The sequence below is a fragment of the Penicillium verhagenii genome (assembly GCF_028828195.1).
Source record: "Penicillium verhagenii strain IBT 33310 chromosome Unknown utg000002l_segment0_segment0, whole genome shotgun sequence".
In the NCBI taxonomy this organism is placed as follows: Eukaryota; Fungi; Ascomycota; class Eurotiomycetes; order Eurotiales; family Aspergillaceae; genus Penicillium; species Penicillium verhagenii.
In genome coordinates, this window is record NW_026643166.1 from 1,066,108 (window position 1) to 1,080,086 (window position 13,979).

The following is a 13,979-nucleotide window of genomic DNA, read 5'->3' on the forward strand; positions in this document are numbered from 1 at the left end:
GTATCCCGTAGGTGCCCCAACCACAAGAAAGAGTGAATAATCGAACAAGGGTACAAAGACACAAAGTGGATATCACACATTAAAGATTAGATCCACTCGGAAAAGATCACAACAATCTCCAAGAGGATCAGAAGGCCACCATGACAGAAGAATACTGACCTTGCAGAAAATGAGAAAAAAAAAATATTCAAAATCACAGAGAAAGAAAAAGTCGGTCATTAAACGTGTAGAGCAGAAAGATGTCAATCTTTGTGCAGGTGAAAGGGAAAAAAAAGAGATAGTAAAAACAAGATCGAAATGTAGTCACTGGCATCAAGCTCGTAGGCCAAAGGCCTTGCGGAGCATGGGGAATCGCTTTTTCCGTCCAGAACCAGCAATCACCACGTCTCGTGCCATGGGTCCAGGGTCATCAGTAGTGCTGGTGATGTCCGAGGCGGCATCGTCATTCACACTGGGACCAGCACGAGGGGCTGGGGTGACTCGGGAATCTTGTCGGTTACTGCCTCCCCTCCCCCGTTCGTATTAGCGATGCCATTGCGCTCCTTCTCATCGAGTGCTGGCTTTTGTGTTCGCAATGGAGACGAAGGAGCACTGGTACTCTGCTCAGGGATTGGCTCATGTTTGGCGTCAGAGCGATATGACCAAGGCTCTCCACCCGTTGTATAGCGTTTGGAGTCCTTCTTCACAAGTTTTTGTGGGGGAGGTGACTGTGGTTGGTTGGCCGTGACAGTAGTCACTATGGCAGGGGGTCCATTTACGCTGGCACCACGGATTTGCTCACGTTGCAATTGGGATCGTTCTAGATGAGTATCTTTCCGAGAAGGACTTTCCGCATCCAGTTTGCGAATTCGGTTATCAGCATACTTTGGCTTCTTGAGACCAATTCGGGTGAGGAACCCTTGCTTCTGGGGTCGCATAACAAACTCCTCCAATTCCTGCTGCGTCATGCCACGCTGCCGGGCCACGGCGGCCATGCCAGACATGTTGGGAGCATTCTTATCGCGAGAAGCAGGCGGAGTGGGATGAACACGGGCGGCGGTAGGCGCAGCCACAAGACGAGACTGTTGGCGACGTTCGCCTTCAGAACTATCTTCTAGATCGGTGGAATCTCCATCATGGGCACCTTGGCGACGAGGAATACCGCGGACAGGCCGCATAGAGGCCTGGCCCTGCTCTTCGTCGCTAGAATCCGCGAAGCGGCTGTGGAATACTTGTTGCTGGCGATCGCCTTCGTCATCCGAGTCTCCGAAGCGAGACCCTGTCATTGATTTAGGCGGTGGCTTCGTGGATCGAGCACGAGGTGCGGGTGCAGCTTTCTTGTTTGTCGAGAAGAATGAATAACCTCGTTCGTTTCCACCGCCTGGTGGCCCTCGTAAAGTTTTACGCAAAGTTCCTGGCCCCTGTGAGGAGCCTGAGGACATTGGTCGCCGGTCGGTGGGAGAATCGGTTCGGTCAGAGGGAGGTCCCCGAATGTTTGCACCGGCTCTCATGGTTCGGCGCATGCCGTGAGACCCATCGCTCCGAGGTGAATGGCTGGCTCGCTTGAAGCTACTGGAGGAGTCACTGCCACTGGACCTAGCTCGACGAAGAGAGCTAGGGAATCCTGCCTCTCCTGATCTTCCTGTTCGCTGGAAGGCGGGACCGAGAGACAAAGGCCGCGTTTTACCATTGCCAGCATCTGTAGAGGGGGCAGCGCTGGAGTGGCGTGGATCGTTCAAGTTGGAGGTGCCATACATGTCAACAGACATAGGTCTCTTCTGCTGACGTGGACCTGGATGTGTAGTCCCATTTGTTGCTCCTCGGGGGTTCGAATTGAGAGGTAGAGATGGACTCGAGGGCTCGTCTTCTTGTAGAGCAGGCATTGTGGTAGTGAAACCTTCAACCTCACGATCAACTGAATCTTGGGTGGGTGTTACACGACCTTCATCGGCAGCCTGGTCGGTGATGTCTTGCGACGCATCCTCAATAATTACAGCTCGATCCAGCGGCTTGGGGGTAGGGTCACGGCTTTCGCTGGCTGTTTCCACAGGGGCTGACCTGGGAATTGACTTGCTGTCAACGATGGCATTGATAGATCCAAAGCCATCTCCATCAAAGCCCTCTTCAGCATCACTGTAGACACTGTCACCAGATTCTCCCTCCGTATCCACGTCATCCACGTGCTTTGGGACGGCATTGGCCACAGGCTGGTTCTTTGTCATTTGAGATTCCGCAGTAGATTTTAGGCTGCGGTCCGAGGCCGAGGGCGGGAAGCCACCCGGAATCTGGTATTGCTCAAGACTTGATCGCTTCGCGCGCTGCAGCTCACGACTGGGTCGGTCGCTGTCAACCGGAGGTGTAGCGGGCTCCACTGCAATAGAAGGCGGAGGCAGATTTGAACCCACGGGAGCATTGAAGGGTGGTTGCTCCGTGATGCCTCCAATAGCCATGCCATCTAACCTTTTATCCATTACGGCCTTCGGCTGAGATGGCGTGTGCTCTCCATTGACAGAGAATCGCTCCACGGTGTTCATATTCGTGGTGTCCTGTGAGCGAACATTGGGTAAAATACCTCCGATAGCATGGTCATGAGAGAATGAAATTGGGGCGACTACCGCCTCATCGTCTGATGAATCGCTAGAATCATTATCACTGTACTCAGGGATGACAGGTTCCTGGGAACCACCATCTCGGTTCCCTCGTACGCTACCAAAGGAAGGAAGTACCGATCGCGGCTTTAATACTGCACCAAAATCGTCATCTCCAGAGGCATAGTCAGATGAAGCCTGCTTCTTTTTACCAACACCGAGCCAGCTCATGCGAGACTTAGATTTGGGAGGTGAGCCGGCTGTGTAGTCCTCGGGGGATGTAGGAGGGCTAGCGGCAACACCGACAATTTCAGCTTCATCATCGAAACTCACTTTGGGAGCTCTCTTTTTGACGCCAAGGCGATGTCCCTCATCGGACCCCACTGATGTTCCATCGGATATCTCACTAGGCGGGTGAATAGGCTGTCCGGTGAGCGACACCTTTCTTTCCGGAGATAGAGAGCTTCCACGAGGATGCTTCAGGGCAGACTTGACTGGAGACACGGATCGCGCGGGGGGCTGATGAATCTGATCTCCAGAACTGCTGACCGAAAGCCATTTGGAGAATCGGGCTGACCGGCCAGGGCTATTTGACTGGTGGGGGTTAACTTCTTGCTCCTTTAGTCCCTTTGCAGCGGAAGGAGAAGACTGGGGTGTCACTATTGTGTCAACACGGTCCGATGTTGGAGATGCTGCGGATAGTCGATTTCCAGCTTCATTTCGAGAAGCCTCGGTTTTCGCATTGACCTCTGGCTCGATCTCCCGAACAGCAACGGGCCGTCTTTCAGGGCCGGTTCGAGAAGAAGGATGTTCATTGTCAGGACTGCTGATTGATGAAGGGTCGTGCTCTAGCTGGTCAACCCTTGCATGAGAGGGGTCCGCACGAGAGCTACTTTTTTCGCCAACTGCCTGAGCAGCTGCAGCCGCAGCAGCGCCTACGGAGGGACCCGCGGACTTGCTCGCCTGGCTTCCTTCTACCACCTGATCCTTGGGCCTCGTATTTGTCGATTTCTCAGGCGTACTTTGCTGTGTTCCACTTCCCTGTGCTCCACCACCGGTCACAACCGCTCCCAAGCTGATAGGCTGATCCTCGGGAATCGATGGTGTCAAGGGTGGCGAGTTCGGTCGAGCACCTCTGGGGTATGAAAAATTGACCGATTCTCGGCTTCCTGGTCGGTCGAACTCGGGTACCGTACTCAAGCTGCTGATCCGGTTGTGCAAAGGTGAGCTTGCTCCCCCTCGATCGGAGCTGACTCCTCGCGTGGATACTCGTGGCGGGGATGCTGGAGGCGATCGCATCGTAGGTTCGAGACTTGCAGCGCGACGGGAAGCTTGTCTTTGTGGCGTATACTGCGCGGGTAAGTTTGGTAGCGGAGGGGCCCCGGCGGTTCGTTGGACATTAACGGGGCCAGAACTTGTCGACGGGCGATGAGGCGATGGCTCCCGAAAGGTCCTGGCCGACATTGAACTTGAGCTATTGGCTCGACGCAAAGGTCCGCTGACGCTGGCTGAGCGACGATTGGACATTGAATTATGCGGTGAATGGGTCGAGGCCGCCCGTTGGACCATACGCTTAGTTTGGACATTTTCCACGGATGTTGGGGTTGGCGTGCGATTCCGAAGAGCAGCAGCCGCGGCGGCCGACGAAAGACTACTCGTGGAGGGTTGGGATTTCAAGAAAGCATGGCTGGCGGCAGACTGCGCTGATTGGGATGCAGGTGTGGGAAGTGGCTAAAAAAGTGATCAATATCAGCATCACGACGTAAGCGATGGCAAGCTTCTTTTTATCGCAAATAGATAAAGCTAGGTTGCTGCGGACTCGGGCGGAGCATACCTGGTGATGAGAAGAGCTTCTGCTTCTCTTCCGGCGGCCAAACATGATTGCTCGTACTCGTGGAGCTCAGCGCGATGGCTCGGAGGTAGCCGACCGGACACTGCACAGAGCAGCGCCGGGGTTGATCTGAAATATTGAAACGGAAGACTCGGATGTTGTGTGTAACAATTTGAATTAGACAAGGAAAACCCAAAAAGCAGATGCGATTTTAGAGAACGTGACGAGGGAACCGTGCGAGACAAAGACGCGCGCAATGGGGAAATTGATGAATCAAAGAACGAAGTGAGGTGAGAATTGGAGAAATAGGTGCAAAATGGGATTAGAAGCCCTCGAATTTTTGTAGAGAGTCAAGGAGAGAGAGAGATGTTACATAAAGTGGGAAATCGAGAAGTCTAAAGGGAGACTTGCGTCATGACTTCCAAGGAACGGGTCAGGCACCTAACGAACCTTATGAAACAGGCTCAGCATATTATTCAGACTATTCACATTATTCCGCCCCCCGCTTCCCAATATTGGTATAAAATACCCATTTAAAGTAATTCTTTCTTGTCATTCCAGAGGATAAAGAAAGGAGTGATTCCTTATGATCAAATTCATTCCCAAATTCCATCTGCAATAATGACCCTAGATGATCATGTACCTCCCTCGTTGCCCCTCCCCAGGGGTGTCTCCAGCCGCTACATCTCAACTCCCGAACTCACCTTTCACACCCTCGAAGCTGGTGCCACTCCTACTCAGGATCGCCCCTTAGTTGTCTTACTACACGGGTTCCCTGAGATCGCCTACTCCTGGCGACGAGTTCTACCCCAGCTAGCAGATGCAGGCTTTTATGCTATCGCTCCGGATCAGCGTGGCTTCGGCTGTACCACCGGGTGGGACAACAGGCCCTTCGAAGAGGTCGATCTAACCAGCTTCTCGTTAACTAACTTAGTCCGCGACGTGGTCATCCTGGTACATGCATTAGGATACCGGTCGGTACATTGTGTCGTGGGTCATGACTGCGGCGCCATGACCGCGTCTATGTGTGCGCTCATGCGGCCAGACTTTTTTCGCAGCGTGGTGCTAATAAGTCATCCCTTCAACGGGAGTCCGACCCTTCCTTTCAACACCGCAAACGAAGGCGCAGAAGAGCAAGCCACGGCAGCTGCTCGTGGTGGTAGCGGTGGAGCCGAAGGTTCTGCTGCTGCGTCAGGTATTCACAAAGCTCTTGCCCAAGCTGGTCGCAAGCATTACAAGTGGTACTATTCCACGGCACCAGCAAATGGGGATATGTCTATGGCTCCACATGATCTACACCGCTTCCTGCGTGGCTATTTTCATCTCAAGAGTGGATCATGGCCGGGCAACCAGCCACATCGGCTCAACGGGTGGACGGCCGAGGAAGTTATGCAGATGCCGTATTACTACATCATGCCGTTGGACGCGACAATGCCCCAAGCAGTGGATAAGCATATGATTGAAGACCCATCAGGAGGACAGGCTTCGCATTCATGGCTCCCGGATGACGAGCTTGCGGTCTATGTAGCCGAATACACTCGCACCGGATTTCAAGGCGGTTTGAATTGGTACCGTGTTCGCACAGCTGCTGGGGGCAAATACACGAAGGACTACGACCTTTTTGCTGGGAAGAAAATTGAGCCGCCATGTTCTTATATCTCGGGAGAAAAAGATTGGGGCACATACCAGGAACCTGGTGCTTTGGAAAAAATGACCAGTGGCGCCGTTTGCTCTGATTTCAGGTCTCTCAAGGTTCTCAAGGGGGTTGGACATTGGATACCCCAGGAAGCTCCGGATGAGGTGGTGCAAACCATCATCGAATTGACCAAAGAGCTGGAAGGATAAGTAAGAAGTATTCCTGCCTCCATAACTTGCCCATACAGGAACGCCTCGATGCTCAAGTTGAGTCTCTTCATATATGAGCAGGAACAAATCTACTAGCAGGAATATGCATCGAATAATGTACATAGGAATGGCGATTGATACATTGAACATTGAATGATATATGAACTTAAAAATTGCCACAGACTTCATATCTACCAATTGGGTATGGGTATCTACACATGCATGTTTACGTGAACTTCCCACTGGTATTATTGTACTCAAGTGCTATTGATGTAGTCTACGCGTCCACCAGTTGACGGGTAGCCACTTATATGCACAGCATTGCATGCGTGGATGCCCATTTCGTCTATACTATGCAGTACCTTTCTAACTAAACACCTTTATACGGAGTGTCAAATGTCTAAGAAGTCAGCCCCAGCCCCAGATAGAAATAGAAAGTAGCCATCGACTTATACGAAACATACCTCAGCCAATCTCGGCTCTATAAAAAGAGCACTCGCCTCCACCAACAATTTCGCCCCATGCGAGTCCTCATCAACAGACAGAGTCTCAATCCTCGCTTTCACCCAGGCCTTCCGCCCCTCAACCTTCGTAGTCTGCGCCCACAAAACAACATACGAGTCCGCCATAGCCGGCGCTCTGTAATCAATATTCAGATTCGCCGTAACGCCCACTTTATTAGGTAACAAGGGGAAACAGCACCGCGCAAGACCCTCGTCCATTAGCGTTGCCAGAACTCCACCGTGGACGATACCCGGGTGTCCGCAGATGCCGCTACCCAGGTACATAAACATGACGAAGATATTATCGGAATGGTTTCTGAATGCAAAGGGTGCCATGAGTAATTTTTGGGGGCCGGCGAGAGCACCTGTGATTAGGTTGCTGCTGCGCAGGCTTTCGGGGATGCTGGCGCTGTCTAGTGGTGTTTCTTGGAAGTCGGGGTTCTTGGAGAGAGTGAGTGTTGTTTGGTGGTTGCGGATGAAATTCACCATATGTGTAGATTGGTGATCATCCTGCAGATCGTGGATATCGACTGCAATGGAACCCATTTTTTTGTTGTTCGGGGTTCGTAATTACCCAGATTCTTGGGTTTTGAAGGGGGAATCAATGGTCAACTTTGGTTGAAGGGGTGGATGATGAATTGGAAGTGATTGTAAAAGTGCAATGCAAGTTCGTCATGAATTGATTACAGCCGATAAGTCATCTGAAATCAGCCCCACTGGCCCCTCCAGGGCCGCGACCCCAAGTCTGAATGATAAGTGTGTATCCGCAGAATGGGGGTCTAACTTCCGGCAAAATTCGGCAAACCTATGCATGGTTTCCGCTTACCCGAACACGGCCCGGAAAGAATGTTGGTAGAATTCAATAGGTCCATCTACACAAGTGATGGGATGCATATCAGCCATAAAGGTTGTTCATTGATACTGATACTGATTGGTGGGTATATATTCAACACCAAAAATAAGGAGACCCAAAACGCCGTCAAACACCACAGACCAGTGAGAGAAGGTAGACATCCAGCCTGGCCCTGCAAAACACAGGGCAAGCATGGGATGGTCATCGAGGTCAACATTTTTAGACATGGCGCATATTATAAGAGAAGGGTATGGTTGTCATAAACATAGACGCGCGCAAATGCAGTTTAACAAGCAAAAGAAGAAAGAAAGAAAAAAAAAGCACATCTACACCAAGCTGAAGATGCCTGCCAACAGGAGCGGTGCAAGGGCAAGCAAGGTTTGAGGCTTCAGACTTGGCGCCGCATTGATTCCACCTGTTGTGTACATATATTGGAATGAAATGTCGGAGGAGTTGAAGCAGTTGTCACGAGTGACTTCTTCAATCTCGGCATCGTGGACATCGGCGAAGGTAATATCCACACACTGGGAAAAGATTAGAACAGAATAAATCGATGGAGATATGGAGAACATACGTTGAATAGCGCAGCACCATGCTTTGCGACCTCAACAACCTGGATAGTGGCATTATCACCAGCCTTGACACTAATGTTCGCAGGTAAGGGGACCTGTGGCAGACAGAAGGTACCCGGGTAAGGGTTGTTGGTTGGGCCGGTAATCTGGAAAGGAGAAACGACAGGGTGGCTCATGTTCTCAGGGATGGTGCCAAATCCAAGGTTGACATAGATCAAGGCAGTCTCGTGGCCAGGGAACCAGCCAGGTTGAACGGCAACTGCACCTCCCAGTACGGGCCACTTGGTACGGTTGGTTGATCGGGGCATACCACCACCTAGTAGAGAATTGTCAGTTTACCTTGATCGCATGTTGATTGTTGACAGTGACTCCTTACAAGGATAGATCCACTCCATGCCATAGGGGTAGATGTATGAGCCGTTTTCGTACGCAACACCCAACCCGTCGGCCTCAGCAATAGTACCATTGGTGTGAAGGTTGTTTCCTCGGTATCCGGGGTATGTGATGACAGTGTGAGCATTTGCCAGGCCCACGCACAGCAGGGCCAGAGCTGAAGCCCATCGCGATGTGGAAAGTTGAACCATGATGATAATTATGTGTGGGATGAGCGGTAAGATAGCTCAAGATGAAACAAAAGTCTAAAAAGCGACAGCACGAGTGGGAAGCGAAAGCAATGGAACCGGTCCAGTTGTTCGCGGTATAGAACCTCAAGCAGATCGAAGAAATGCAAAGATGAACGTCAATCCAGCAGACAAAAATCTCACAAAGCCAAGGAGGATTTTCGAGGGCTGATCGGTCTCTTTTTGAGGGGTACCGCTCCCGGTGCAGACTTGGCTGGCGCCGACGAGTGAGGATGCAGGATTCGGATGTGACTGCGATTGCAGCTTGCACAACCTGTGAATGGTTCTGACTGGTCGAGTGGAGCAGGGCTGCTGGGGATCATCACGGCTCTGCTGCAAGTGCCATCACTTTGAATGGCAACGGGAGGCTCTGATTGGTGGAGAGGCCACAGCTCGAAGCGCCGAGGGGAGAGTCCGGGAGACGCTAACGGGCATTCTGAGGGGGTGGCCTGTGGGTGCTCAGCGCTTACAGGGCACATATGTGATGGTCATGCTGGTGGGATAATTATCACAGACAAGCACTTTAAGCACTTTTGTTTCTTGCGGATGCAGCTCGGTTGGAACTTGGGTGACTTGGGCTCATGGGATCCGCAATGATCAATGTTGACCAACCCCAAGTTTGTCAAAAGTGGATTGCGGGCCGACTTAATGCGACCGATGCATATTGAACGTGCGTTCTCCAGGGGGCGATTTTTTGGGAGATTTTAGGCCAGTCACAATCACAATATCGCATAAGTTCAAAGCGGAGGAGAGCAGGACACTGCAGATGGGCAATTATCTTATCCCTATTCTGTAGTAGTGGCCAATCAGATAATGGGAATTTAACAGGCATCATTCGTGCCTTGGAGACGTTCGGGTTATCACAGCATACAGGCTACAATCCAAGTTTTGAGGTGGTGCTGGTTGTCACACCATTGACTGAATTAATGGAATATTCCAATTTACATAGAAGGGTGTTTGATTGTAGTTGATAGAAACTTGTGAACTTGAACAGTTGACTGGACAAATTGGCCTGGTTTCCCAGGCATCCAACGAAGCCGTTGTGAATTACTAGTAGTAGCTGTCGGATCCACAATGTAGATCTGGGAGACGAATGATGAGGAGGAGGAGGAGGAGGAGGAGGAGGAAGGAGCAATTGTGTGATATTCTTTCTCAACTAAGCCAGATGGGGGAAAGGAAGGAAGGAGAGAGAAGCTCTCACTTCCCAGACTAACTACCAACACCGAAATCAACACGAAAACAACACCAACACGCGCTGCACTCAGACGTTAGTCCAGGAGCAGACCATGTGACCAGAATGAGTAACATGGCTCACTTCTCCTGATAATAGCTAATAGTAGTACTGACTTAAAATGTAGACAGACTCATTGCAAACATAATGTAGAAGAGCAAACATCCAATAAAGCAGCTTGAAGAATCGTCTCTTCTTCAAAAGATCCCAAGCTCTCGCTGGATTCGACACCCTCTCTGGTCTCAAGATTCTCACGCTGATATTCCCTTCCAAAATAAGCCCGTTTCATCATCAACATGTAATCAGGTTGGGTATTCTTCATCATTCTTTCAAACTGCAGCTCAATATCGTTCTTTTCCGCATCGCTGAGCATGTAACCTCGATCCAACTCACAACACCCACAGTTTGCTGAGCAGTGTCCAACGCCTAGTATCTTTCTTTTGGTACGGGATTGACGCTTTTCGCAGCACCCACATTCCCGGCCACAGCACCCGCCTTGTCTGGCACAGTTCTTGTCTGGCACAGTCTTCAGACAACTCTTGCCTAAGATACCATCTGGGATCGTTCGTCACAGAATGAAACATGTTTCTCAGATCCTCAGGTGCCGCCCATTCCGCTTCATAGAGCCTTCGCCGATCACGAGCAACTAATCGTTGTGCCATTTTGAGATCCTCCATTAGAATTGTGCATAGAGAGGTAGATACGGTATCACTTGAAGTCTTCTGCGAGCTCAAATTTTGAAGACGGTTTTTGATTGATTCTTCATGCTGAATACTTGATCGAAAGGCGATTTGGGCTCGAATGATGCGGATATAGAGCTTTCTATCGTGGCTATGTGTAATGGGATCTTGACCACTCTGGGTCGCAAAGTACCAAATATCCCTCGAGCCCATAACCAAAGACTCAACACACTGAAATATCTCAATCATTTTGTACCTGGTACTTTCGTTTGACATTCATGCATGGGTGGTGCTGGTTAGACACAAGTTTAAGATTGGATGAGGTGACCCTGATAGATGTTGGATCAAGCGGCGCCAAGATAGGGACTAATAAAAGTCTATTCGTACCTACATAGTCGCTGTCAGGTATTACAAACATTTAGGTTTGTATATCACAACAGACATTACTGAAGTTGGCAATACCGGGAACCTTGCAAGGTTGGAACCGCGGACACTCAAAGACGAAGATCAAAGGAAACTCCTGGTTGACATTCCCTAAGTGATCTTTCAAGAAATTGGAAAATTTCACCTGGTCAACAAACATAAACATGCTGTTCAAAGTGTTTCAATATGCCGGCCAGGCATAGGCTCAGCGAGTGCCGCCCGCCACCCCGGTGCACCGAACTTATCAGTGAAATACTGTGTCTCGTGCACCACAAGCTCACCATCAAACTGCATGATGGAGACCGAGTATGTTGGTATACCATCATAGGTGATGATACACTCACTCACCCACAGATGGCCATCGCCTGAGATCCGCAGCACCGTAAACTGCCGGGCAGCCGGGTGACCACCACGCTGCGCAGAAATTGCAGCACGGCCTTTAAAGCACTCTCCTGATTGCGGATAGTCTAGAATCGCGTCTGCAGAATAGATGGCGTGTTCGGTTTCGATGTCATTGTCATTCGATGCCTGCCAATGCTCCTCGATTGATTTCCTGGTCGGATCCATCGCACTATGGTTTGTGATAGCAACGACGAACGGCGATGGATTGAGCTGCCAGTTAAAACGTGGCTACCATTCCAACTTGTCCTAGCAGAAGTAAGATATAGACTCACATGCTAGAGCTAAATCTATTTTCAGTTGTTGTCGATGCACATGTACGAGTGTGGTGACTAATGCAACAATGACATGACTTGACATCACGACTTCCAGAAGGACCGTATCCGTATCCCGACCAATGATCCAGGGCCATCACATCATTGACTTGGTTGATTTATCTCTATATAATAAAGCTCCAGTGAGAGCTGTATAGCACTTGAGTGCCAGTATTGTTCGAAGTCCCGCTTAAAACCAACTGATTCATATTGACTCGTTCCAACCCGACGGACTCTTGAGGCCATATTTTGAACCACTCAATATTTGATGTTCCGTCGCTCTATTGTATTCAGCTCACCCTGGAAATATTTCAAAATGGCATCAATCCTACAATACGATGCCATAGTTATTGGCTCCGGCCAATCCGGCACACCTCTGGCCACTACCTTTGCCAAAGCAGGACATAAAACAGCGCTGATCGAACGCGAACATATCGGCGGAACTTGTATCAACGAAGGCTGCACACCTACAAAGACCATGATAGCATCGGGTCGTATTGCCCATCTAGTTCACAGGGGACTAGACTACGGCATACACACCGATAGGCACGGTACCAATGTGAACGCAGCCGCAGTCGACATGCTCAAGGTCCGCCAACGCAAACGCAACATCGTCGCCTCATTCCGCGGCAGCAGCGAGACTAAATTAAAAGATGCCGGCGTAGATGTCCTAATAGGCGAGGCAAGTTTTCTAGACAAGAAAACACTCGAATACAAAGATGCTGGCGGCAGTATGAGAACCGTCCAAGGCCAGAAAATATTCATCAATGTCGGAACACGACCCGCACCGCCACTGCTTGAAGGCATCGGCTCGCTTGACGCAAAAAGAGTCTTGAATTCAACCTCGATCCAAGAGCTGGACGAGGTCCCCCATCACCTCGTTGTGATTGGTGGGGGGTATGTGGGAGTGGAATATGCACAACTGTTCCGCAGACTGGGTGCACACGTCACCATAATTCAGCACGGAGCACAACTCGTTCCGCGCGAGGACGAGGACCTCGCTCATATGCTAGGCGAGATTTTTCAACAAGACGGGCTGACGATTCACTTGAATTCTGAGCCAGTCAGGATTGTACCCTCGTCTAGCGGGTTCATTCTTTATCTCCAAACTAAGAATGGCGATCAAACCGTGGAAGGAACGCACGTTCTCTTCGCTGCTGGCCGCGTGCCGAATACAGACCGACTGAACACACAAGCGGCTGGTATCAAGACGGACAAGAAAGGGTATATTGTGACGAATGAGTATCTCGAGACTTCGTCTCCATCCATTTTTGCAATGGGCGACGTGAAAGGACCCCCGGCGTTCACGCACATCTCATACGACGACTTTCGCATCCTTCGGTCTAATCTGCTCTTATCACCGTCATCAAGAATCTCCATCAAAGACCGCATTGTCCCGTACGTGGTGTTCACCGATCCTCAACTAGGGCACGTCGGCCTGCACGAGAATGAGGCTCGTGCGAAGTTTCCCAACAAGAAGATCCAGACGGCAAAAATGCCAATGGTATACGTTGCTCGCGCACTAGAAACAGACGAGGCGAGAGGAATGATGAAGGCTGTTGTTGATCAGGATACGGGGTTGATCTTGGGATTTTCCTGTTTGGGCATCGAGGGTGGCGAAATTATGAGCAGCGTTCAAGTTGCGATGATTGGGAATGTTCCATACCAAAAACTGCGAGATGCAGTCTTGGCTCATCCAACTCTAGCCGAGAGTTTGAACAATATTTGGGGATTTTTGGAGTGATTGCGTTTCGTGTGTATACCTAGGTCACTCTACGTAACATATTTCCGCTCCCGGGTGGGGCTTTCATATCTTAGCTGCCGCCGCTTTTATGAGGGCGCTCAGAGTTACTATGCGTAGCTAGGTATAATGCCGTATTAATGTACTCGGGCGTCGCCCTCGAGGTTCAGAAGACTTTTTGTTCGTTGCGATAGTTCGACTTCGGGTGGTAAATCGTAGTATTCGATCGTATAGCAGATCAGCAGTATCAATGTCTTTATGTAATCCCTCACGGGGATAGTATGAAACTTTACGGGAGAACGATTCTTTCTTGGCAAAAACCATTCTTGAATACTTAGCTAATCCGAGATCCTACGGCGTCAGGAGTTAGTTCATATGTACATATATGTATATATCGATC

The 13,979-nt window shown here is 50.2% G+C and overlaps 7 protein-coding genes across 7 annotated transcripts; 3 read left to right on the forward strand and 4 right to left on the reverse strand.

Moving 5' to 3' along the window:
* Nucleotides 1–446: 446 nt before the first annotated feature.
* On the reverse strand, nt 447–4,446 carry N7466_000396 (uncharacterized protein; the record flags this gene model as incomplete). The annotated part of the gene is made up of 2 exons (XM_057159794.1): nt 447–4,298; nt 4,402–4,446. The coding sequence occupies 2 exons, from the start codon at nt 4,444–4,446 to the stop codon at nt 447–449; spliced, it is 3,897 nt and encodes a 1,298-aa protein (XP_057026042.1).
* Nucleotides 4,447–5,019: 573 nt separating this feature from the next.
* Nucleotides 5,020–6,243, forward strand: N7466_000397 (alpha/beta fold hydrolase; the record flags this gene model as incomplete). Its single annotated transcript, XM_057159795.1, has 1 exon — nt 5,020–6,243. The coding sequence occupies one exon, from the start codon at nt 5,020–5,022 to the stop codon at nt 6,241–6,243; it is 1,224 nt and encodes a 407-aa protein (XP_057026043.1).
* A 370-nt stretch (nt 6,244–6,613) lies between these two features.
* On the reverse strand, nt 6,614–7,292 carry N7466_000398 (PaaI family thioesterase; the record flags this gene model as incomplete). Its single annotated transcript, XM_057159796.1, has 2 exons — nt 6,614–6,643; nt 6,708–7,292. 2 exons carry the CDS (start codon nt 7,290–7,292, stop codon nt 6,614–6,616), a joined length of 615 nt encoding a protein of 204 aa, XP_057026044.1.
* A 633-nt stretch (nt 7,293–7,925) lies between these two features.
* Nucleotides 7,926–8,755, reverse strand: N7466_000399 (copper acquisition factor BIM1-like domain-containing protein; the record flags this gene model as incomplete). The annotated part of the gene is made up of 3 exons (XM_057159797.1): nt 7,926–8,123; nt 8,174–8,487; nt 8,548–8,755. The coding sequence occupies 3 exons, from the start codon at nt 8,753–8,755 to the stop codon at nt 7,926–7,928; spliced, it is 720 nt and encodes a 239-aa protein (XP_057026045.1).
* A 316-nt stretch (nt 8,756–9,071) lies between these two features.
* Nucleotides 9,072–9,296, forward strand: N7466_000400 (uncharacterized protein; the record flags this gene model as incomplete). The annotated part of the gene is made up of 1 exon (XM_057159798.1): nt 9,072–9,296. One exon carries the CDS (start codon nt 9,072–9,074, stop codon nt 9,294–9,296), a length of 225 nt encoding a protein of 74 aa, XP_057026046.1.
* Nucleotides 9,297–11,296: 2,000 nt separating this feature from the next.
* On the reverse strand, nt 11,297–11,692 carry N7466_000401 (nuclear transport factor 2 family protein; the record flags this gene model as incomplete). The annotated part of the gene is made up of 1 exon (XM_057159799.1): nt 11,297–11,692. One exon carries the CDS (start codon nt 11,690–11,692, stop codon nt 11,297–11,299), a length of 396 nt encoding a protein of 131 aa, XP_057026047.1.
* A 462-nt stretch (nt 11,693–12,154) lies between these two features.
* On the forward strand, nt 12,155–13,582 carry N7466_000402 (mercuric reductase; the record flags this gene model as incomplete). The annotated part of the gene is made up of 1 exon (XM_057159800.1): nt 12,155–13,582. One exon carries the CDS (start codon nt 12,155–12,157, stop codon nt 13,580–13,582), a length of 1,428 nt encoding a protein of 475 aa, XP_057026048.1.
* Between the last annotated feature and the right edge of the window lie 397 nt (nt 13,583–13,979).